Genomic DNA, 26,434 nt, shown 5'->3' with positions numbered 1-26,434 from the left:
CATCGAACCCTTTGCACTTAGCATCAATTTTTCTGCGTTTTGTCGCGTTTGTCTAATTATAATTTAATTATAGGCTCATTAAACGAGTGCTTGTGAATTTTATACTTGTTAGATTATAATATACTTTAGTCTACATGTGTCTCACAATAAATTCTGTTACGTAAAGTATAAAATCGTCAAAACAGCTGTTTACTATAATTAAGTGAAACCTCGCGGGCCGCGTTATATTACTCCGCGGGCCGTAGGTTGCCGACCCATGCTCTACGAAAATGAAATTCTGCCGTAATTCAGTCGCCTTTTTCAAGCATTGTAAATATTTCCTCATTTTTGTATATAATTTGTCAAATTTTAGTCGTGTTTCTATAATTTAACAATAAATCAAATAACTCAGTTATCATTTTTCGATGGAGGGTTTTCCTTTAGATGTATTTCTGAATGAAATAGCAAAATCATTCACAAAATGAGAATGGAAACCTCTCAATGCTTTCTACAAAGTTTCTTATTTTTTATATCAAAGATCGTGGACACATGTAATATCTATACTCGCAGTCGACTTTATCCTGATTATCAATTTCCCACCTAGTTCCTGTTCGATGTAAACCAAAAGACAGTTTGTTTAATTTGCAGGATGATTTTATTATTTTTCTTACCATACAAGAAATGATAAAATGGCACTATACTTTTGTTAGATAATAATTGCACTGAACAAAACTCACGATGTAAACATATGAAGAAATATAGTATATATATATATTCTACTTTTTTTAAGTCGGCTAAAACAAAAGAAGCGCATGCTGATATGTGAATAAGTTCAAGTATGGCAAGGTGAGTTACAACTATATGACCAAAATAAAGTTCAACTATCTATGTATATACACAAGAGAAACGTCGTCGATGTATTCAAGGTTCAACACACACTGATGCATGACATTGACACTCTGTTGCTGATTTGTACGTCTTTGTGATAACCGATCCATCCGGACATTTCAGATTGACTTCGACTTCTTTGCTATCAACAGCAGTACAACAGCTGCAAGACTTCGTAAAATTTCCTGATTCGAGCGAGAATGTTGATGTGCTCACGCAGCTTCCAGTACAAGTTGACAATGTGACCTTCTCATCACTGGAACATCCCTCGTATTCTAAGTATGAGGCCAACAATGGCATCGGCGAGCATTCTGTTGGAACTGCGTAAAAAATAATCACTGTTAACAATCGACAGCAATAATGAAATCTTCATACCAATACATGCATGACTTTGAAAGCGAGAAACTATAATATAACCCCAAATAAAGGGATAAATCAAATAAATATTTGCAAATCTGACTGAAACAAATAATCTGAGGTATTTGAATGATATACAAAGAGAAATATGTCATGAAAAACACTCACTAGTTCTAGTTGGGTCGCAATACGTGCAGCAGCCATCTGGAGTGGTCAATATTTTGTCCGCTGGGCATGATGGATCAATGGGTGGACAAGTCGTGTCTAAGCATGTAGTATAAACTTCACCGGTGTCTGGGTTCATTTCACAAGTACATGTTGTGCAGAGATTGTCGTCCTGAGCCCAGGATTGACCAACCTTTAGACAAAACGTTAAAATATTTAATTCAACCCATTGGCAAAATTCTTAATATATATCAATAGAACCATAAATCTCCATCGCACGAGACTAGTGTTTGTAACTAAGTATATCCAAATAAAATATTTGAGTTATTATGTATATCTCACAGCATATTGAGCCCCGTCGTGATGGCAAGTGATAGGCACGCAATCTCCACAGCAGCTTCCAGCAACAGGAACGTATGTGAATCCTGAACTACATGTTCCGCATTTGATGTCTCTGCATTCAGATTCATATTCACCAAGCGAGTTAGTAGTGCTCGAACATGTACATTCCACACAAAGGTCTTCGGTCCAACTGGAGCCTGGTTCATGTGTCTCGCCATTGTAAACGCAATGTTTAGGTGCCTCGCAAGTTCCTGTTGAACAAAGTAATACAGTATTACATAGAAAGCTACTAATTTGCAACCCCAAGTACTCAAGTCTAGTCTTACAAATAATCATGCCAAATCGTGTTGGTGGTGACTTTACTGCAATACACTATTCAGAGATAGAACAACAACTTGATTTAAATGTTGAATTGAATAAACACAATACAATTTGGGTCTATTGCTACCTTTCCATCAATTATCTATAATTCTGACAAGCGTAGTTTTTATTGCCTTTCCATTAACAAATACCTAAAATGAGAGAGCAATGAAAAATAATTCAACGCTCCAGATGATGCATGGATTGTCTGAATATTCAACAATTCAACTTACTGATTATGCAATCACAATCGTCCTTAACGTCCTTCACAACCCATCCTGCTTTGCATTCAATCGGTGCTTCACACTTGTTGCATTCGCAAACGACTTCTTCGCAGCAATTGTCTACCAGGGAAACGGTAGCATGTTTGTTTGTTGGACACCAGGTACTGCCGGAATCACATTTATGAAGGTCACAAGCACATTGTGGTGTTGTGCAGCATGCGGAAGTTTGTTCATACACGACAGATTCGTATTTGCCACAAACTGGTTCCTTGACGACTGGGCAGAGTGAACTGAAATGAATGATAAAGATTGTAGTAAATAGTCCCAAACCGTACTGGTTTTCAAGATTTTTAGATGGTCGTAGTCTTTATTGGACACATTCCTATTGCCTCTCGTCTTAGTAATCGCACTTACGGTACTTTGGCATTTGAATCATCACTCAATAGCACGCACCGCAAATTCGGAATATGCATTGATGCAAAAAAATAATATATATGTTTCCGAATTTGAAAGTAGTTTTATAATAACAAGATGACTTTTTTGAGTGAATGAGTAGTTGCTGTCACTTTCAAAAGAACTTGAAATGTTCGTTTTTGTTTAAATCAAAGCATTTTGTATTTCCAGTGGCCATGTAGTTTGACAGCGGGCAACTTTTATCCCTTAGTAATCAAAATAAATTTTGGTGATAATTAAAAAATTAATTCAAGTACAGTAATTTATCATAAAAATGATAGAGAGTGAAAACTCACCTGTCACAAACGCAAATACGTTCATACTGTACTGGGCAACAGCTTGGTAGGCTGTATGCAAATCGTGGTGTAATGGTTGTGATCAGTTTATATCCAGCGGTCGCATCGCAACTGATATCCAAAGCGGCTGGACAAGCAGTTTCGTCACATTCGCATTCAACTATCTCTTTACAACAAGCGTCTTCAACAATTGTTTTCTGAAACGATGTGAACGATTTCATTTCTAATAACCAAATGTAGCATTGGAAATATTCAATTAAACCAGGCTATTTCTATGCCCTGTTTGTACAAGGTAAAATTGAATGGAGTGCAATTGAAACTTATTCTTTAAGTACATAATATGCAAAATAAAATACCCCAAAAGCTATTTGGCTATACCTTAACTTTATATCCTGTTGGGCAATACTCAATTGCACTTGGGCAAGTGGATTCGTCGCAAACACATTCGTAAACAACGCAACATTCAGATGTTCGTTTGGGTTGAGCTGTTTCACCAGGTGCACATGTTGGCATAACAGTTTCGCTACAGTATGATCGATCACAGCTAAAAAGACAAAGCGGATGAAATTAATTCTACATTCGAAAAAAATAAGGAGAATAAAATTCATCGAATAAGTCAAATAGTAATATTCACATTGTCTATTGCGATATTCATTTAAATATGCGTTTGGATTCTGTTGTCTGGGAGAATTTGCCATGGATAATTAATTCATGGAGTATCACAATGCGATTATAATCTTTGGTAACGTACGCGAGTCAAGTCACAACAATGACAACGAGCTAATTTGTCCGTTTTTACAAAATGTATACATTAACCCACACTATTATGCTAGTTTGCAACAAGCCATACTTGTTCGTTTGCATCCGTTAAGACAAAATTTCACGGGAAAATTAACCTAGGCTCTAGAAATCTTTGATCAGACGTTAACATTATCAGCTCTTACATGCATTCGTAAACTGGACAGCATCTTCCAGAAGAGACCAATGAAAGATGATAACCTTCCCCAGTGCAAGTTGGTACTGTGCATGTGTTGGCATGACATTCGCATACTTTAGTCGAGCAGCATTCAGATGACTTCGTTACCAAAACTTCGCCCTCCTACGAAGAACGAAATAGAATGTTATTGGTCGTAAGTACATTTACTTACATATACAGTGAGTTGGGCTCAGTTTTTGAAAATTGTCAATTCAAACAGTTTATGCAAATACTAATTTGGTGATCAGGTACAATATTGTAATACCAATTTTCCCATAATACCCATCATATACTCAGTAGTTAAAGACAAATTGTCTCCAAGAAGACTTATTTTTCAATAATTTTCATGTTTTTGATAATTATAAAAAGCTTGTTCTTTTATCCCAACGTTTGCTAATCGTCTAACCGTCTGTATTTACTGGTGTTTGATTTCAGGGAGAGTGGTAAAGTAACGCCACATTTAGATGACTTTAGTCTATGTGTAAGAACTTTGTGGAATTATATTTGTGCACTGCTCTCTCGTATATTAGACCAACATATGCTACTAACTTCACATGTTGGATCAGGCAACACTGGGCAGGTATTCTTGTTGCAGACACATGTCATTTCAACGCAGCATTCGTCATGGACAATTGCTTGCACTTCTTCTCCTGCCGCACATGTGAATACATCGTACACAGGGCAGGTAACGTCCTAAATAAAATCATTAATTCATCAGTGTATTAATACACCTCAGCGAATCATCATAGGTCTTTATCCAATTTTATTACAAAAACATTGATGCATTTGCCAGTAACGCTGGCTTGACCCAGAGGTAGGTTTTTCTTTTAAATAAATAATAAATTTGAGTCAACGCGGCGAGCAAATCACATACAAAAAATACGAAAAATAAAAACAAAACAAATATAAAAGATGTTCAGAAGGGCTGGCTACCTCGGCAATGGGTTCAAGTAAGAAAGATATATAACAGAATTTAAGTATCACATAAAAACATAGAATTATGGTTCACTCACTTGGCATTTTTCGGAAGGAATACATTCATACGTCGTGCAGCATTCGTCCGCACCCACTTGTACTTGCGTCTCACCATCAGCGCATTTCTTTTCTTCTGGGCATACAACAGGAGTTTGTACCTGCAATTAAAGTCCGGGCTTAAAACCTATGGATTCCGTAATTTGATAACTTTCTTTGTTGCAAACATGTTGGTCATTCAAGGATTATTTTCAGTGTTTAATTTGTATTTGTACTTAATGCTTTGTGATAATATTACATTTATATAATATATTTATATAATATTTCGTTTTCATACCAATGTTCCATCAGATGTTGTGGTTACAACAGTACATGCATCACTGTGACTAATCCAGATGTCTCCTGCACAATGAGTTACACCGATTTCATCAGTGTAAACTGGACATTCGATAGATTTAGAGCACACTCCGTCAATGGAAACCTTGTGAAAAAAAAATACAATATACTAATGAATTAGTACACACAATATTAGTAATTTATACCCTTCAAAACCAACTATGTTGGAGGCTTAATGACCACATGTCCATTGGTTCAGATTACGCTAAGTTAGCATAGTAAAATACAGCCTTGGTCTATACCAGTGGTTCCCAAACTTTATAGTATCGTTAACCCTAAATAGAATTCCCATTAAGTTAAGCTCAATTACCGTAATTACCATAAGCTTAATTAATTAATAAAATTACATTTGGAACGTGTAAATAAACAAGTCCAATAGCGAGAAAAACATAAAAAATCCATTCAAACAGAAATACAACTTCAGTGGAAATTTTCAGTGGAAATTTCACTGTTTCACTGATAAACCAATGCAAAGTGGACGACAGACAGCATCACATATCGTCATCAGGCATAAAAAAAGAAAGTATTAAAACGGTGAAAGGCGGTGAATTACCTTCTGAATAACGACGCCTAGTCACACCCTGAACAAGGCCCCATACGAGCATCCAATGATATCTTGCAATAGGTGACGAACTACTATTATTTGAGAGGACCAGAATCTTTCCGATTCGATATTGCCTATAGCCAATTTATTACACCCTGGGTTAGGTTGGGGCATTGGATTTGGACCCAAGTTGTGTAGTCTGCAATGGCAACACAGTTAATAACGCTTTACCTGCTAGGTCGTGGCGCCTTCCTAAAATTGTCAAAATCCCCCTTAGCTTACTGATATTTCCTAATCTACTACATTGTTTATTAACGAAGCTGACACTGACACTGACACTGACAGCAATCATTTTTAGAAAGATAATAAGTTTAGTTATTTGATTCGAATAGGCTGAGGCTACAAATATCTCACCATATCGTCAGAGCAGAAACATCCTTCAACGTCGAACGTTGCTTCGACTGTATTGAATTCTTTATAGTTTTGACATGTTCTGAGCGTGCTAGATCCACATGCTCTGTATTCCATATTTGAAGGGCAAGTGTATGGACAATGTGATCCTGTTCTCCACTCGATACAGTGTCCAGCAACGCGACAGGCAGATGCTAATTCGGCATATACATCACAGGCACTTCCACCTTAATTAATCCAAAATTGAATATGCTATTGATATCAATAATAATATTATGATAATAATATAATGAATAAAATTAAAATTGGACATTATGGAGATTCCTCTGCCATTATCACACTTATATGATCGTAATAAAAAATTAGTGAGTAAGAAAAATCATTTTAATTTACTTATTCAGCCATGTAATGGTATTTCAAATAGTTCATAGATGCCACTTTGCATTTATGTTTTTGTTTGAAATTCAAAAAGATAATTTTTCTTCACTGGGTATACCTTTGCTTAAATCAATGATGCAGGCCTCCACGTACAGATTCTTGCTGACCGGGCATGATGCGAAAATATCAAGATGTTGGTAACAAGCTTGTGAAATTTCATAAGACACTGTTGAAATATCCGGAACGTCGATGACGTTTTCTTCCAAATTCACACCGAACGAACTTATGAACTCAGCAGGAGTTGATACAACCTTAGTGAAGTTGAAAGATGAAATATTTATATTTTTGCGGCAGATTTCCAAAATCAGTATTTGCATATTGAGTACGTCAACACCATATATATTCCAGTGAAATACAACACAATTTGATATAAGACGAAGTTAAATAGAAATAAAGTCTGAGGGTATTTGCAATTATGCGACTCCTTACCTGGAATCCATCCCAGAGGTCGTTGTCTTTCACACCATCACATAATCCACAAAGTCCTGCTGTTCTTCCACGATAATTAGATGGAGCTGTTACTGACCAAGCTCTTCCTCCCTCACTGAGTGTACAATGAATCTCGGTTGACAGCATATTAACCGCAAGTTTGTTGTTTATGTCTTTGGTAATTCGGAATCCCTTCTTACGTAATGTTCCTGAGGTTTCTACGTGGACCTCAGCTCCGTCGATGTAAATCTAAAAGAAATAATATGAAATTTAAAAACAAACACGACCCATATTTGAATATGATACCAAATTATATACATTTTTACACTATATCGTTTTGGTCTTTCCATGTTTAATGTACACATCTATCAATCTGGTTTGCATAGGTTTTATTTACCGCGCTCAAGCATTGAGCAATGTCGCGTATAGTTTCGTAAAGTCAACATTAAAGTACATTGAAACCAAGGGTTGCATCACGATCAACGTAAATACAGGCTCGATCGGTTTATTCGAGAGAATTTGTTATATTCATATAGCGCCATAGCGCCACAACAGTGAGGAGTATGTGCTGAACATACCTTGATCCAAACCAAGATTACAAGGAGTACTTGACATCACAAAAATAATGGATATCAACGCAATTCAATAAAATTCAAAAATCAATGAAGCTAAAATAAGTCAAGCTGATTATTATAGACATAATATTTTTACCTTGCCGTCGGATGTCATTTTCAAAACGTTAGAACCAACATTATCATGCAACTCTAAATAATCCACACATGCAAGAGCACCGCATTTCATCTTGGTGATATAAATTTTGAACTCTTTAGTTGTAGAATCCTCAACGAGTAACGCTGTGCCTAAATCGCCGGAGCTGATGTACTTTTCGTCGAACGTGTTCCATGATAGATCTATACCTCCGCAATAGCCTTGAATAATTGAATAAAAATGTGTAAAAACTTTTCTATCTTCTACTGTTTGTTGTCAGAAAACGATTGCTAAACTATTGGTCAGTGCTTTCATAAAAAATACCTCATGTGCACCGCGGCCCCTTGAGAATAAATAATTGAACATCAAGTGGACTTTGTTTTGCTAACTTGTTGCTGATGTTCTTGTTATTGGGATTGTTGTTATTGGTGGGAATATATCGCTTTTCTCCGTAATTAAGAAACTATTCGATTTCAAATTTTCTGTACTTAGAATTGTAGAAATAGCTAGAATAAGATATTACAACCAAAATTTTAGAAATAGCTAGAAGAAGATATTACAACCAAAATTTTCCCGTATGAAAACACTTTATTCCGTAACGCTTTTCAACAGACTCGGTGCTCAGCTACGGCCTTGCTGTTAACGATGTGTGACTTTCGTGTTCATATATTAAAACATCGATAGCTTACAATAAAAAGCACCATGTTTTTTTAGAATATTTACCACATTCGACACTGTGAACATCGAAATGATAGTACTAAAGGAAAAAGTAACTTAACTTATCATGCAATTTAAAATTGATCTGGAACGTACATGCTTAAAAAATAAATCGTCTACTAAGTCACTTATATTTTATAATTTATATGTACTGAATTATATTCGCTTGAAAACAGCACAAACAAAAATACGAATTTCACATTACTTCAATATAAGCATGTTTATTACTTACAATCACACGTGTAAGTGCTGCAACATCCATCTTCGGACAACATTTCAGTAGGCGAAGCCCCACTGGCACACTGGGTAATTTCTGACGCTGGGCAGGACACAGATGAGCAGGACAAAACATTGTGCGCAGTGCATGTACATTTGGTACACGAATTCTGCGGACAAGTGAACACATCTCCAACGTTTCTCCATCCACCAGCAGTATCCAAACAGCCACTTCTTTCGCACCTGTGTGAGATTATGAGATAAAAAAAATATGTATTTTATCTCCATACTAGTGTAGAAATGCTTGACAAAAATGTATAAGTATAGAAGCATATAATGCATGGTTTGAATCTATGAACAAAATATTTAATAGGTAAAATATATATTAAAAATTTCAATGTTATATGTAAGTAAAATGAATAGTAAAACATAGCAAGCGTTACAAAATGTGAATACTTTCGCAATCTATATGTTTCGCAACACTATTTGACTTTTATAAAAAAAATGTGAGACAAAAGGCTAATTATCCTGGTAAAAACATGGAATAGAAGAATCAGTAATCGGCATCGTATGAGTTACTTATATAGTGATTTGGTATTTATTTCGTTCAATTTCAACTTTCGTTTAGCTGAACACACGGCAAATATGCTTTCCAGTTTATTTTTAGACGATTTAAATATTAATTACATACGTGTACGTGGAGCAGCAGCTGTCTGTTCCTTTATAGACTTTCATTTCATTTGATTCACAGAAAGTAGAGGGGCATGATTCCGGTTGGCAAACACATTGGTATTCCGGACAGCAAGCGCCATCACTGGTAACGGGTATTGCTTTGTAATGCTCGGGGCAATCCGGAACAACATTTTTGCATAAGTTCATATCACAGACGCACTCTTGAGCCGGACAGCAACCTCCAACTTTTTGTACTAGTTGATAACCATTTTCGCAGACTGGAACGACTGATGCAGGACATTCCATTGGACTACATTCAATTCCGACTTGAGTACAAACGCATGTCTGACAATCCTCCGACCATACTTCACCAACCTGGAAATATAGAATAATTGCTTCGGTCATTTTTACGAAAGGAATATTTTCTACGTATGGTTCAGAAGAATATGACTGAAAAATCTCGGAAACTTATGCAAGAAAAAAATGCAATGGAAATTTTGTTTCACTGACTTGCATACAATATATGAACTTTATGATCAAACAAACAATACAATTTACAAGAAAATAATAAACATTACTACATAACAGCAAAAAAAAATTGCAACACTGATACCTTTTTAGTTCCTTCAAGGCAGGTAACGTCCAGTTTCACACAAGTCGGGCAACATGTGTCTTCGGCTTGAAATAAAACGTATCCAGCTTCGCAAGAAATGATTTCACATACTTGAGGAGAGCATTTAGCATGACCACTGATACAAATACAATTGACACATCCATTTTCCTCCTTCCAAATCGAGCCACTCTAAAAAATATATAAATTAGTATAGCACGAGTATTCAATCGAACACCGTTTGTTCAGGCTTTATAGCACACAAACAAAGTATGGCGATTGAAGAAGTCGATTTAGGAAAACAATCAATAGTTTGAAATAAGAAAGCAATTGATTAAAACTGATAACGAACCTTTCTTCTTATGTCTCGATTAATGCAAGGACAATCTTCAACAGGCACACATTTGGTTCCGTCAAAAGCAAAACCTTCAGTGCACTCAGATTTGCCATCCAAATAAATAACACCGGGGCATACATTGGATATAGGAACGGATGAATATTCATTTAGATCGGAAGAAAATTTGACAAGTTTGTCTTCAACAATTTGTTCCGGAGGAGTTACGATATCGGCATATAAAGAGGAAGTGGTGTGGCTAGATACGTCATTGTCAAACGTTGGTGCATGATTATAACGAGCTATGTCATTAGCTTCACCAATTCCAAATATTACTCCGTCAGTAGCACACGGTGTTAGCTCACCTAATACATCCTTTGATGTGTGTGGGATGTACGAAGTCACTGAAGAATCTGATTGAATGTAATTGGGTGAATTATCACCAACAAATTTGTCCCGGTATAGGTCCTTCAAAATCTCATGATTGTCGCCCAATAATACAGCATTTGTGAACGGTTTTAAATGGTCAGCTGGTAAAACTGCACCGCCTAAGAAGCTGTTGCTGCCATCCGCGCAAGGTACAAGGTTCTCCGCAATCGGAACACGTACGTGCCCATCTGTTGAACTACTCCCGTCATTCATCATCACAATTGGGCTGTTTCCTAGATGTGCTTGGTTACCGAACAAATCTGAATTCATAGCATTCATTCGAGATGGAGCGAAGTTATCATATCCTTTGCCGCAAGGAGCGTACATAGGACTAGATGGTGCATATGGCAAGTTATTGAAACCAGGCATACGGCTTGCGGGTCCAAATCCGATAGCTCCATCATGATACGGCGATCCAACAGGATGTTGTGTGAAAGGTCCAGCGTTGCTGGATCCGCCTATTATAAGAGTATTTGCAACGTCAGGACTATCACTGCTTGGTAATGATCCATATTCGTAATTTGCTATATCCTTTGCAAATGATGGCACATTCGATTCACCAATTCCAAATATTCCTCCGTCAGTAGCACACGGTGTTAGCTCACCTAATACATCCTTTGATGTGTGTGGGATGTACGAAGTCACTGAAGAATCTGATTGAATGTAATTGGGTGAATTATCACCAACAAATTTGTCACGGTATAGGTCCTTCAAAATCTCATGATTGTCACCCAATAATACAGCATTTGTGAACGGTTTCAAATGGTCAGCTGTTGAAACTGCACCGCCTAAGAAGCTGTTGCTGCCATCCGCGCAAGGTACAAGGTTCTCCGCAACCGGAACACGTACGTACCCATCTGTAGAACTACTCCCGTCATTCATCATCACAATTGGGCTGTTTCCTAGATGTGCTTGGTTACCGAACAAATCTGAATTCATAGCATTCATTCGAGATGGACCGAAGTTATCATATCCTTTGCCGCAAGGAGCGTACATAGGACTAGATGGTGCATATGGCAAGTTATTGAAACCAGGCATACGGCTTGCGGGTCCAAATCCGATAGCTCCATCATGATACGGCGATCCAACAGGATGTTGTGTGAAAGGTCCAGCGTTGCTGGATCCGCCTATTATAAGAGTATTTGCAACGTCGGGACTATCACTGCTTGGTAATGATCCATATTCGTAATTTGCTATATCCTTTGCAAATGATGGCACATTCGATTCACCAATTCCAAATATTCCTCCGCCAGTAGTACACGGTGTTAGCTCACCTAATACATCCTTTGATGTGTGTGGGATGTACGAAGTCACTGAAGAATCTGATTGAATGTAATTGGGTGAATTATCACCAACAAATTTGTCACGGTATAGGTCCTTCAAAATCTCATGATTGTCACCCAATAATACAGCATTTGTGAACGGTTTCAAATGGTCAGATGTTGAAACTGCACCGCCTAAGAAGCTGTTGCTGCCATCCGCGCAAGGTACAAGGTTCTCCGCAACCGGAACACGTACGTACCCATCTGTTGAACTACTCCCGTCATTCATCATCACAATTGGGCTGTTTCCTAGATGTGCTTGGTTACCGAACAAATCTGAATTCATAGCATTCATTCGAGATGGACCGAAGTTATCATATCCTTTGCCGCAAGGAGCGTACATAGGACTAGATGGTGCATATGGCAAGTTATTGAAACCAGGCATACGGCTTGCGGGTCCAAATCCGATAGCTCCATCATGATACGGCGATCCAACAGGCTGTTGTGTGAAAGGTCCAGCGTTGCTGGATCCGCCTATTATAAGAGTATTTGCAACGTCGGGACTATCACTGCTTGGTAATGATCCATATTCGTAATTTGCTATATCATTTGCAAATGATGGCACATTCGATTCACCAATTCCAAATATTCCTCTGTCAGTAGCACACGGTGTTAGCTCACCTGATACATCCTTTGATGTGTGTGGGATGTACGAAGTCACTGAAGAATCTGATTGAATGTAATTGGGTGAATTATCACCAACAAATTTGTCCCGATATAGGTCCTTCAAAATCTCATGATTGTCGCCCAATAATACAGCATTTGTGAACGGTTTTAAATGGTCAGCTGGTAAAACTGCACCGCCTAAGAAGCTGTTGCTGCCATCCGCGCAAGGTACAAGGTTCTCCGCAATCGGAACACGTACGTGCCCATCTGTTGAACTACTCCCGTCATTCATCATCACAATTGGGCTGTTTCCTAGATGTGCTTGGTTACCGAACAAATCTGAATTCATAGCATTCATTCGAGATGGAGCGAAGTTATCATATCCTTTGCCGCAAGGAACGTACATAGGACTAGATGGTGCATATGGCAAGTTATTGAAACCAGCCATACGGCTTGCGGGTTCAAATCCGATAGCTCCATCATGATACGGCGCTCCAACAGGCTGTTGTGTGAAAGGTCCAGCGTTGCTGGATCCGCCTATTATAAGAGTATTTGCAACGTCGGGACTATCACTGCTTGGTAATGATCCGTATTCGTAATTTGCTATATCCTTTGCAAATGATGGCACATTCGATTCACCAATTCCAAATATTCCTCCGTCAGTAGCACACGGTGTTAGCTCACCTAATACATCCTTTGATGTGTGTGGGATGTACGAAGTCACTGAAGAGTGTGATTGAATGTAATTGGGTGAATTATCACCAACAAATTTGTCACGGTATAGGTCCTTCAAAATCTCATGATTGTCACCCAATAATACAGCATTTGTGAACGGTTTCAAATGGTCAGCTGTTGAAACTGCACCGCCTAAGAAGCTGTTGCTGCCATCCGCGCAAGGTACAAGGTTCTCCGCAATCGGAACACGTACGTGCCCATCTGTTGAACTACTCCCGTCATTCATCATCACAATTGGGCTGTTTCCTAAATGTGCTTGGTTACCGAACAAATCTGAATTCATAGCATTCATTCGAGATGGAGCGAAGTTATCATATCCTTTGCCGCAAGGAGCGTACATAGGACTAGATGGTGCATATGGCAAGTTATTGAAACCAGGCATACGGCTTGCGGGTCCAAATCCGATAGCTCCATCATGATACGGCGATCCAACAGGATGTTGTGTGAAAGGTCCAGCGTTGCTGGATCCGCCTATTATAAGAGTATTTGCAACGTCAGGACTATCACTGCTTGGTAATGATCCATATTCGTAATTTGCTATATCCTTTGCAAATGATGGCACATTCGATCCACCAATTCCAAAAATTCCTCCGTCAGTAGCACACGGTGTTAGCTCACCTAATACATCCTTTGATGTGTGTGGGATGTACGAAGTCACTGAAGAATCTGATTGAATGTAATTGGGTGAATTATCACCAACAAATTTGTCCCGGTATAGGTCCTTCAAAATCTCTTGATTGTCGCCCAATAATACAGCATTTGTGAACGGTTTTAAATGGTCAGCTGGTAAAACTGCACCGCCTAAGAAGCTGTTGCTGCCATCCGCGCAAGGTACAAGGTTCTCCGCAATCGGAACACGTACGTGCCCATCTGTTGAACTACTCCCGTCATTCATCATCACAATTGGGCTGTTTCCTAGATGTGCTTGGTTACCGAACAAATCTGAATTCATAGCATTCATTCGAGATGGAGCGAAGTTATCATATCCTTTGCCGCAAGGAGCGTACATAGGACTAGATGGTGCATATGGCAAGTTATTGAAACCAGGCATACGGCTTGCGGGTCCAAATCCGATAGCTCCATCATGATACGGCGATCCAACAGGATGTTGTGTGAAAGATCCAGCGTTGCTGGATCCGCCTATTATAAGAGTATTTGCAACGTCAGGACTATCACTGCTTGGTAATGATCCATATTCGTAATTTGCTATATCCTTTGCAAATGATGGCACATTCGATTCACCAATTCCAAATATTCCTCCGTCAGTAGCACACGGTGTTAGCTCACCTAATACATCCTTTGATGTGTGTGGGATGTACGAAGTCACTGAAGAATCTGATTGAATGTAATTGGGTGAATTATCACCAACAAATTTGTCACGGTATAGGTCCTTCAAAATCTCATGATTGTCACCCAATAATACAGCATTTGTGAACGGTTTCAAATGGTCAGCTGTTGAAACTGCACCGCCTATGAAGCTGTTGCTGCCATCCGCGCAAGGTACAAGGTTCTCCGCAACCGGAACACGTACGTACCCATCTGTTGAACTACTCCCGTCATTCATCATCACAATTGGGCTGTTTCCTAGATGTGCTTGGTTACCGAACAAATCTGAATTCATAGCATTCATTCGAGATGGAGCGAAGTTATCATATCCTTTGTCGCAAGGAGCGTACATAGGACTAGATGGTGCATATGGCAAGTTATTGAAACCAGGCATACGGCTTGCGGGTCCAAATTCGATAGCTCCATCATGATACGGCGATCCAACAGGATGTTGTGTGAAAGGTCCAGCGTTGCTGGATCCGCCTATTATAAGAGTATTTGCAACGTAAGGACTATCACTGCTTGGTAATGATCCATATTCGTAATTTGCTATATCCTTTGCAAATGATGGCACATTCGATTCAACAATTCCAAATATTCCTCCGTCAGTAGCACACGGTGTTAGCTCACCTAATACATCCTTTGATGTGTGTGGGATGTACGAAGTCACTGAAGAATCTGATTGAATGTAATTGGGTGAATTATCACCAACAAATTTGTCCCGGTATAGGTCCTTCAAAATCTCATGATTGTCGCCCAATAATACAGCATTTGTGAACGGTTTCAAATGGTCAGCTGGTAAAACTGCACCGCCTAAGAAGCTGTTGCTGCCATCCGCGCAAGGTACAAGGTTCTCCGCAATCGGAACACGTACGTGCCCATCTGTTGAACTACTCCCGTCATTCATCATCACAATTGGGCTGTTTCCTAGATGTGCTTGGTTACCGAACAAATCTGAATTCATAGCATTCATTCGAGATGGAGCGAAGTTATCATATCCTTTGCCGCAAAGAGGGTACATAGGACTAGATGGTGCATATGGCAAGTTATTGAAACCAGGCATACGGCTTGCGGGTCCAAATCCGATAGCTCCATCATGATACGGCGATCCAACAGGATGTTGTGTGAAAGGTCCAGCGTTGCTGGATCCGCCTATTATAAGAGTATTTGCAACGTCAGGACTATCACTGCTTGGTAATGATCCATATTCGTAATTTGCTATATCCTTTGCAAATGATGGCACATTCGATTCACCAATTCCAAATATTCCTCCGTCAGTAGCACACGGTGTTAGCTCACCTAATACATCCTTTGATGTGTGTGGGATGTACGAAGTCACTGAAGAATCTGATTGAATGTAATTGGGTGAATTATCACCAACAAATTTGTCCCGGTATAGGTCCTTCAAAATCTTTTGATTGTCGCCCAATAATACAGCATTTGTGAACGGTTTTAAATGGTCAGCTGGTAAAACTGCACCGCCTAAGAAGCTGTTGCTGCCATCCGCGCAAGGTACAAGGTTCTCCGCAATCGGAACACGTACGTGCCCATCTGTTGAACTACTCCCGTCATTCATCATCACAATTGGGCTGTTTCCTAGATGTGCTTGGTTACCGAACAAATCTGAATTCATGGCATTCATTCGAGATGGAGCGAAGTTATCATATCCTTTGCCGCAAGGAGCGTACATAGGACTAGATGGTGCATATGGCAAGTTATTGAAACCAGGCATACGGCTTGCGGGTCCAAATCCGATAGCTCCATCATGATACGGCGATCCAACAGGATGTTGTGTGAAAGGTCCAGCGTTGCTGGATCCGCCAATTATAAGAGTATTTGCAACGTCAGGACTATCACTGCTTGGTAATGATCCATATTCGTAATTTGCTATATCCTTTGCAAATGATGGCACATTCGATTCACCAATTCCAAATATTCCTCCGTCAGTAGCACACGGTGTTAGCCCACCTAATACATCCTTTGATGTGTGTGGGATGTACGAAGTCACTGAAGAATCTGATTGAATGTAATTGGGTGAATTATCACCAACAAATTTGTCCCGGTATAGGTCCTTCAAAATCTCTTGATTGTCGCCCAATGATACAGCATTTGTGAACGGTTTTAAATGGTCAGCTGGTAAAACTGCACCGCCTAAGAAGCTGTTGCTGCCATCCGCGCAAGGTACAAGGTTCTCCGCAATCGGAACACGTACGTGCCCATCTGTTGAACTACTCCCGTCATTCATCATCACAATTGGGCTGTTTCCTAGATGTGCTTGGTTACCGAACAAATCTGAATTCATAGCATTCATTCGAGATGGAGCGAAGTTATCATATCCTTTGCCGCAAGGAGCGTACATAGGACTAGATGGTGCATATGGCAAGTTATTGAAACCAGGCATACGGCTTGCGGGTCCAAATCCGATAGCTCCATCATGATACGGCGATCCAACAGGATGTTGTGTGAAAGGTCCAGCGTTGCTGGATCCGCCTATTATAAGAGTATTTGCAACGTCAGGACTATCACTGCTTGGTAATGATCCATATTCGTAATTTGCTATATCCTTTGCAAATGATGGCACATTCGATCCACCAATTCCAAAAATTCCTCCGTCAGTAGCACACGGTGTTAGCTCACCTAATACATCCTTTGATGTGTGTGGGATGTACGAAGTCACTGAAGAATCTGATTGAATGTAATTGGGTGAATTATCACCAACAAATTTGTCCCGGTATAGGTCCTTCAAAATCTCTTGATTGTCGCCCAATAATACAGCATTTGTGAACGGTTTTAAATGGTCAGCTGGTAAAACTGCACCGCCTAAGAAGCTGTTGCTGCCATCCGCGCAAGGTACAAGGTTCTCCGCAATCGGAACACGTACGTGCCCATCTGTTGAACTACTCCCGTCATTCATCATCACAATTGGGCTGTTTCCTAGATGTGCTTGGTTACCGAACAAATCTGAATTCATAGCATTCATTCGAGATGGAGCGAAGTTATCATATCCTTTGCCGCAAGGAGCGTACATAGGACTAGATGGTGCATATGGCAAGTTATTGAAACCAGGCATACGGCTTGCGGGTCCAAATCCGATAGCTCCATCATGATACGGCGATCCAACAGGATGTTGTGTGAAAGGTCCAGCGTTGCTGGATCCGCCTATTATAAGAGTATTTGCAACGTCAGGACTATCACTGCTTGGTAATGATCCATATTCGTAATTTGCTATATCCTTTGCAAATGATGGCACATTCGATTCACCAATTCCAAATATTCCTCCGTCAGTAGCACACGGTGTTAGCTCACCTAATACATCCTTTGAAGTGTGTGGGATGTACGAAGTCACTGAAGAGTGTGATTGAATGTAATTGGGTGAATTATCACCAACAAATTTGTCACGGTATAGGTCCTTCAAAATCTCATGATTGTCACCCAATAATACAGCATTTGTGAACGGTTTCAAATGGTCAGCTGTTGAAACTGCACCGCCTATGAAGCTGTTGCTGCCATCCGCGCAAGATACAAGGTTCTCCGCAACCGGAACACGTACGTACCCATCTGTTGAACTACTCCCGTCATTCATCATCACAATTGGGCTGTTTCCTAGATGTGCTTGGTTACCGAACAAATCTGAATTCATAGCATTCATTCGAGATGGAGCGAAGTTATCATATCCTTTGTCGCAAGGAGCGTACATAGGACTAGATGGTGCATATGGCAAGTTATTGAAACCAGGCATACGGCTTGCGGGTCCAAATTCGATAGCTCCATCATGATACGGCGATCCAACAGGATGTTGTGTGAAAGGTCCAGCGTTGCTGGATCCGCCTATTATAAGAGTATTTGCAACGTCAGGACTATCACTGCTTGGTAATGATCCATATTCGTAATTTGCTATATCCTTTGCAAATGATGGCACATTCGATTCAACAATTCCAAATATTCCTCCGTCAGTAGCACACGGTGTTAGCTCACCTAATACATCCTTTGATGTGTGTGGGATGTACGAAGTCACTGAAGAATCTGATTGAATGTAATTGGGTGAATTATCACCAACAAATTTGTCCCGGTATAGGTCCTTCAAAATCTCATGATTGTCGCCCAATAATACAGCATTTGTGAACGGTTTCAAATGGTCAGCTGGTAAAACTGCACCGCCTAAGAAGCTGTTGCTGCCATCCGCGCAAGGTACAAGGTTCTCCGCAATCGGAACACGTACGTGCCCATCTGTTGAACTACTCCCGTCATTCATCATCACAATTGGGCTGTTTCCTAGATGTGCTTGGTTACCGAACAAATCTGAATTCATAGCATTCATTCGAGATGGAGCGAAGTTATCATATCCTTTGCCGCAAGGAGCGTACATAGGACTAGATGGTGCATATGGCAAGTTATTGAAACCAGGCATACGGCTTGCGGGTCCAAATCCGATAGCTCCATCATGATACGGCGATCCAACAGGATGTTGTGTGAAAGGTCCAGCGTTGCTGGATCCGCCTATTATAAGAGTATTTGCAACGTCAGGACTATCACTGCTTGGTAATGATCCATATTCGTAATTTGCTATATCCTTTGCAAATGATGGCACATTCGATTCACCAATTCCAAATATTCCTCCGTCAGTAGCACACGGTGTTAGCTCACCTAATACATCCTTTGATGTGTGTGGGATGTACGAAGTCACTGAAGAATCTGATTGAATGTAATTGGGTGAATTATCACCAACAAATTTGTCCCGGTATAGGTCCTTCAAAATCTCTTGATTGTCGACCAATAATACAGCATTTGTGAACGGTTTTAAATGGTCAGCTGGTAAAACTGCACCGCCTAAGAAGCTGTTGCTGCCATCCGCGCAAGGTACAAGGTTCTCCGCAATCGGAACACGTACGTGCCCATCTGTTGAACTACTCCCGTCATTCATCATCACAATTGGGCTGTTTCCTAGATGTGCTTGGTTACCGAACAAATCTGAATTCATGGCATTCATTCGAGATGGAGCGAAGTTATCATATCCTTTGCCGCAAGGAGCGTACATAGGACTAGATGGTGCATATGGCAAGTTATTGAAACCAGGCATACGGCTTGCGGGTCCAAATCCGATAGCTCCATCATGATACGGCGATCCAACAGGATGTTGTGTGAAAGGTCCAGCGTTGCTGGATCCGCCTATTATAAGAGTATTTGCAACGTCAGGACTATCACTGCTTGGTAATGATCCATATTCGTAATTTGCTATATCCTTTGCAAATGATGGCACATTCGATTCACCAATTCCAAATATTCCTCCGTCAGTAGCACACGGTGTTAGCCCACCTAATACATCCTTTGATGTGTGTGGGATGTACGAAGTCACTGAAGAATCTGATTGAATGTAATTGGGTGAATTATCACCAACAAATTTGTCCCGGTATAGGTCCTTCAAAATCTCTTGATTGTCGCCCAATAATACAGCATTTGTGAACGGTTTTAAATGGTCAGCTGGTAAAACTGCACCGCCTAAGAAGCTGTTGCTGCCATCCGCGCAAGGTACAAGGTTCTCCGCAATCGGAACACGTACGTGCCCATCTGTTGAACTACTCCCGTCATTCATCATCACAATTGGGCTGTTTCCTAGATGTGCTTGGTTACCGAACAAATCTGAATTCATAGCATTCATTCGAGATGGAGCGAAGTTATCATATCCTTTGCCGCAAGGAGCGTACATAGGACTAGATGGTGCATATGGCAAGTTATTGAAACCAGGCATACGGCTTGCGGGTCCAAATCCGATAGCTCCATCATGATACGGCGCTCCAACAGGCTGTTGTGTGAAAGGTCCAGCGTTGCTGGATCCGCCTATTATAAGAGTATTTGCAACGTCGGGACTATCACTGCTTGGTAATGATCCATATTCGTAATTTGCTATATCCTTTGCAAATGATGGCACATTCGATTCACCAATTCCAAATATTCCTCCGTCAGTAGCACACGGTGTTAGCTCACCTAATACATCCTTTGATGTGTGTGGGATGTACGAAGTCACTGAAGAATCTGATTGAATGTAATTGGGTGAAATATCACCAACAAATTTGTCCCGGTATAGGTCCTTCAAAATCTCATGATTGTCGCCCAATAATACAGCATTTGTGAACGGTTTCAAATGGTCAGCTGGTAAAACTGCACCGCCTAAGAAGCTGTTGCTGCCATCCGCGCAAGGTACAAGGTTCTCCGCAATCGGAACACGTACGTGCCCATCTGTTGAACTACTCCCGTCATTCATCATCACAATTGGGCTGTTTCCTAGATGTGCTTGGTTACCGAACAAATCTGAATTCATAGCATTCATTCGAGATGGAGCGAAGTTATCATATCCTTTGCCGCAAGGAGCGTACATAGGACTAGATGGTGCATATGGCAAGTTATTGAAACCAGGCATACGGCTTGCGGGTCCAAATCCGATAGCTCCATCATGATACGGCGATCCAACAGGATGTTGTGTGAAAGGTCCAGCGTTGCTGGATCCGCCTATTATAAGAGTATTTGCAACGTCAGGACTATAACTGCTTGGTAATGATCCATATTCGTAATTTGCTATATCCTTTGCAAATGATGGCACATTCGATTCACCAATTCCAAATATTCCTCCGTCAGTAGCACACGGTGTTAGCTCACCTAATACATCCTTTGATGTGTGTGGGATGTACGAAGTCACTGAAGAATCTGATTGAATGTAATTGGGTGAATTATCACCAACAAATTTGTCCCGGTATAGGTCCTTCAAAATCTCTTGATTGTCGCCCAATAATACAGCATTTGTGAACGGTTTTAAATGGTCAGCTGGTAAAACTGCACCGCCTAAGAAGCTGTTGCTGCCATCCGCGCAAGGTACAAGGTTCTCCGCAATCGGAACACGTACGTGCCCATCTGTTGAACTACTCCCGTCATTCATCATCACAATTGGGCTGTTTCCTAGATGTGCTTGGTTACCGAACAAATCTGAATTCATGGCATTCATTCGAGATGGAGCGAAGTTATCATATCCTTTGCCGCAAGGAGCGTACATAGGACTAGATGGTGCATATGGCAAGTTATTGAAACCAGGCATACGGCTTGCGGGTCCAAATCCGATAGCTCCATCATGATACGGCGATCCAACAGGATGTTGTGTGAAAGGTCCAGCGTTGCTGGATCCGCCTATTATAAGAGTATTTGCAACGTCAGGACTATCACTGCTTGGTAATGATCCATATTCGTAATTTGCTATATCCTTTGCAAATGATGGCACATTCGATTCACCAATTCCAAATATTCCTCCGTCAGTAGCACACGGTGTTAGCCCACCTAATACATCCTTTGATGTGTGTGGGATGTACGAAGTCACTGAAGAATCTGATTGAATGTAATTGGGTGAATTATCACCAACAAATTTGTCCCGGTATAGGTCCTTCAAAATCTCTTGATTGTCGCCCAATAATACAGCATTTGTGAACGGTTTTAAATGGTCAGCTGGTAAAACTGCACCGCCTAAGAAGCTGTTGCTGCCATCCGCGCAAGGTACAAGGTTCTCCGCAATCGGAACACGTACGTGCCCATCTGTTGAACTACTCCCGTCATTCATCATCACAATTGGGCTGTTTCCTAGATGTGCTTGGTTACCGAACAAATCTGAATTCATAGCATTCATTCGAGATGGAGCGAAGTTATCATATCCTTTGCCGCAAGGAGCGTACATAGGACTAGATGGTGCATATGGCAAGTTATTGAAACCAGGCATACGGCTTGCGGGTCCAAATCCGATAGCTCCATCATGATACGGCGCTCCAACAGGCTGTTGTGTGAAAGGTCCAGCGTTGCTGGATCCGCCTATTATAAGAGTATTTGCAACGTCGGGACTATCACTGCTTGGTAATGATCCATATTCGTAATTTGCTATATCCTTTGCAAATGATGGCACATTCGATTCACCAATTCCAAATATTCCTCCGTCAGTAGCACACGGTGTTAGCTCACCTAATACATCCTTTGATGTGTGTGGGATGTACGAAGTCACTGAAGAATCTGATTGAATGTAATTGGGTGAATTATCACCAACAAATTTGTCACGGTATAGGTCCTTCAAAATCTCATGATTGTCACCCAATAATACAGCATTTGTGAACGGTTTCAAATGATCAGCTGTTGAAACTGCGCCGCCTAAGAAGCTGTTGCTGCCATCCGCGCAAGGTACAAGGTTCTCCGCAACCGGAACACGTACGTACCCATCTGTTGAACTACTCCCGTCATTCATCATCACAATTGGGCTGTTTCCTAGATGTGCTTGGTTACCGAACAAATCTGAATTCATAGCATTCATTCGAGATGGAGCGAAGTTATCATATCCTTTGCCGCAAGGAGCGTACATAGGACTAGATGGTGCATATGGCAAGTTATTGAAACCAGGCATACGGCTTGCGGGTCCAAATCCGATAGCTCCATCATGATACGGCGCTCCAACAGGCTGTTGTGTGAAAGGTTCAGCGTTGCTGGATCCGCCTATTATAAGAGTATTTGCAACGTCGGGACTATCACTGCTTGGTAATGATCCATATTCGTAATTTGCTATATCCTTTGCAAATGATGGCACATTCGATTCACCAATTCCAAATATTCCTCCGTCAGTAGCACACGGTGTTAGCTCACCTAATACATCCTTTGATGTGTGTGGGATGTACGAAGTCACTGAAGAGTCTGATTGAATGTAATGGGGTGAATTATCACCAACAAATTTGTCACTGTATAGGTCCTTCAAAATCTCATGATTGTCACCCAATAATACAGCATTTGTGAACGGTTTCAAATGGTCAGCTGTTGAAACTGCACCGTCTAAGAAGCTGTTGCTGCCATCCGCGCAAGGTACAAGGTTCTCCGCAACCGGAACACGTACGTACCCATCTGTTGAACTACTCCCGTCATTCATCATCACAATTGGGCTGTTTCCTAGATGTGCTTGGTTACCGAACAAATCTGAATTCATAGCATTCATTCGAGATGGACCGAAGTTGTCATATCCTTTGCCGCAAGGAGCGTACATAGGACTAGATGGTGCATATGGCAAGTTATTGAAACCAGGCATACGGCTTGCGGGTCCAAATCCGATAGCTCCATCATGATACGGCGAACCAACAGGATGTTGTGTGAAAGGTCCAGCGTTGCTGGATCCGCCTATCATAAGAGTATTTGCAACGTCAGGACTATCACTGCTTGGTAATGATCCATATTCGTAATTTGCTATATCCTTTGCAAATGATGGCACATTCGATTCGCCAATTCCAAATATTCCTCCGTCAGTAGCACACGGTGTTAGCTCACCTAATACATCCTTTGATGTGTGTGGGATGTACGAAGTCACTGAAGAATCTGATTGAATGTAATTGGGTGAATTATCACCAACAAATTTGTCACGGTATAGGTCCTTCAAAATCTCATGATTGTCACCCAATAATACAGCATTTGTGAACGGTTTCAAATGATCAGCTGTTGAAACTGCACCGCCTAAGAAGCTGTTGCTGCCATCCGCGCAAGGTACAAGGTTCTCCGCAACCGGAACACGTACGTACCCATCTGTTGAACTACTCCCGTCATTCATCATCACAATTGGGCTGTTTCCTAGATGTGCTTGGTTACCGAACAAATCTGAATTCATAGCATTCATTCGAGATGGAGCGAAGTTATCATATCCTTTGCCGCAAGGAGCGTACATAGGACTAGATGGTGCATATGGCAAGTTATTGAAACCAGGCATACGGCTTGCGGGTCCAAATCCGATAGCTCCATCATGATACGGCGATCCAACGGGCTGTTGTGTGAAAGGTCCAGCGTTGCTGGATCCGCCTATTATAAGAGTATTTGCAACGTCGGGACTATCACTGCTTGGTAATGATCCATATTCGTAATTTGCTATATCCTTTGCAAATGATGGCACATTCGATTCACCAATTCCAAATATTCCTCCGTCAGTAGCACACGGTGTTAGCTCACCTAATACATCCTTTGATGTGTGTGGGATGTACGAAGTCACTGAAGAATCTGATTGAATGTAATTGGGTGAATTATCACCAACAAATTTGTCACGGTATAGGTCCTTCAAAATCTCATGATTGTCACCCAATAATACAGCATTTGTGAACGGTTTCAAATGATCAGCTGTTGAAACTGCACCGCCTAAGAAGCTGTTGCTGCCATCCGCGCAAGGTACAAGGTTCTCCGCAACCGGAACACGTACGTACCCATCTGTTGAACTACTCCCGTCATTCATCATCACAATTGGGCTGTTTCCTAGATGTGCTTGGTTACCGAACAAATCTGAATTCATAGCATTCATTCGAGATGGACCGAAGTTATCATATCCTTTGCCGCAAGGAGCGTACATAGGACTAGATGGTGCATATGGCAAGTTATTGAAACCAGGCATACGGCTTGCGGGTCCAAATCCGATAGCTCCATCATGAAACGGCGATCCAACAGGATGTTGTGTGAAAGGTCCAGCATTGCTGGATCCGCCTATTATAAGAGTATTTGCAACGTCGGGACTATCACTGATTGGTAATGATCCATATTCGTAATTTGCTATATCCTTTGCAAATGATGGCACATTCGATTCACCAATTCCAAATATTCCTCCGTCAGTAGCACACGGTGTTAGCTCACCTAATACATCCTTAGATGTGTGTGGGATGTACGAAGCCATTGAAGAATCTGATTGAATGTAATTGGGTGAATTATCACCAACAAATTTGTCCCGGTATAGGTCCTTCAAAATCTCATTATTGTCGGCCAATAATACAGCATTTGTGAACGGTTTTAAATGGTCAGCTGGTAAAACTGCACCGCCTAAGAAGCTGTTGCTGCCATCCGCGCAAGGTACAAGGTTATCTGCAATCGGAACACGTACGTGCCCATCTGTTGAACTACTCCCGTCATTCATCATCACAATTGGACTGTTTCCTAGATGTGCTTGGTTACCGAACAAATCTGAATTCATAGCATTCATTCGAGATGGAGCGAAGTTATCATATCCTTTGCCGCAAGGAGCGTACATAGGACTAGATGGTGCATATGGCAAGTTATTGAAACCAGGCATACGGCTTGCGGGTCCAAATCCGCTAGCTCCATCATGATACGGCGATCTAACAGGATGTTGTGTGAATGGTCCAGCATTGCTGGATCCGCCTATTATAAGAGTATTTGCAACGTCGGGACTATCACTGCTTGGTAATGATCCATATTCGTAATTTGCTATATCCTTTGCAAATGATGGCACATTCGATTCACCAATTCCAAATATTCCTCCGTCAGTAGCACACGGTGATAGCCCACCTAATACATCCTTTGATGTGTGTGGGATGTACGAAGTCACTGAAGAATCTGATTGAATGTAATTGGGTGAATTATCACCAACAAATTTGTCCCGGTATAGGTCCTTCAAAATCTCATGATTGTCGCCCAATAATACAGCATTTGTGAACGGTTTCAAATGGTCAGCTGGTAAAACTGCACCGCCTAAGAAGCTGT

The 26,434-nt window shown here is 40.8% G+C and overlaps 1 protein-coding gene across 1 annotated transcript; it reads right to left on the bottom strand.

Moving 5' to 3' along the window:
• Nucleotides 1-611: 611 nt before the first annotated feature.
• On the bottom strand, nt 612-15,968 carry LOC144421988 (uncharacterized). Its single transcript, XM_078111635.1, has 18 exons — nt 10,506-15,968; nt 10,157-10,345; nt 9,563-9,918; nt 8,888-9,114; nt 7,942-8,159; nt 7,231-7,479; nt 6,860-7,052; nt 6,367-6,590; nt 5,350-5,493; nt 5,054-5,173; nt 4,590-4,733; nt 4,009-4,163; nt 3,443-3,608; nt 3,065-3,261; nt 2,325-2,605; nt 1,732-1,982; nt 1,393-1,582; nt 612-1,187 (listed from the first exon to the last, which is right to left on the bottom strand). The coding sequence occupies exons 1-18, from the start codon at nt 15,966-15,968 to the stop codon at nt 901-903; spliced, it is 9,054 nt and encodes a 3,017-aa protein (XP_077967761.1). The 3' UTR covers nt 612-900.
• Nucleotides 15,969-26,434: the final 10,466 nt, after the last annotated feature.

This window comes from Styela clava, chromosome 4 (assembly GCF_964204865.1).
Source record: "Styela clava chromosome 4, kaStyClav1.hap1.2, whole genome shotgun sequence".
Taxonomy (NCBI): domain Eukaryota; kingdom Metazoa; phylum Chordata; class Ascidiacea; order Stolidobranchia; family Styelidae; genus Styela; species Styela clava.
This window is presented reverse-complemented; position numbering and strand designations above follow the sequence as displayed.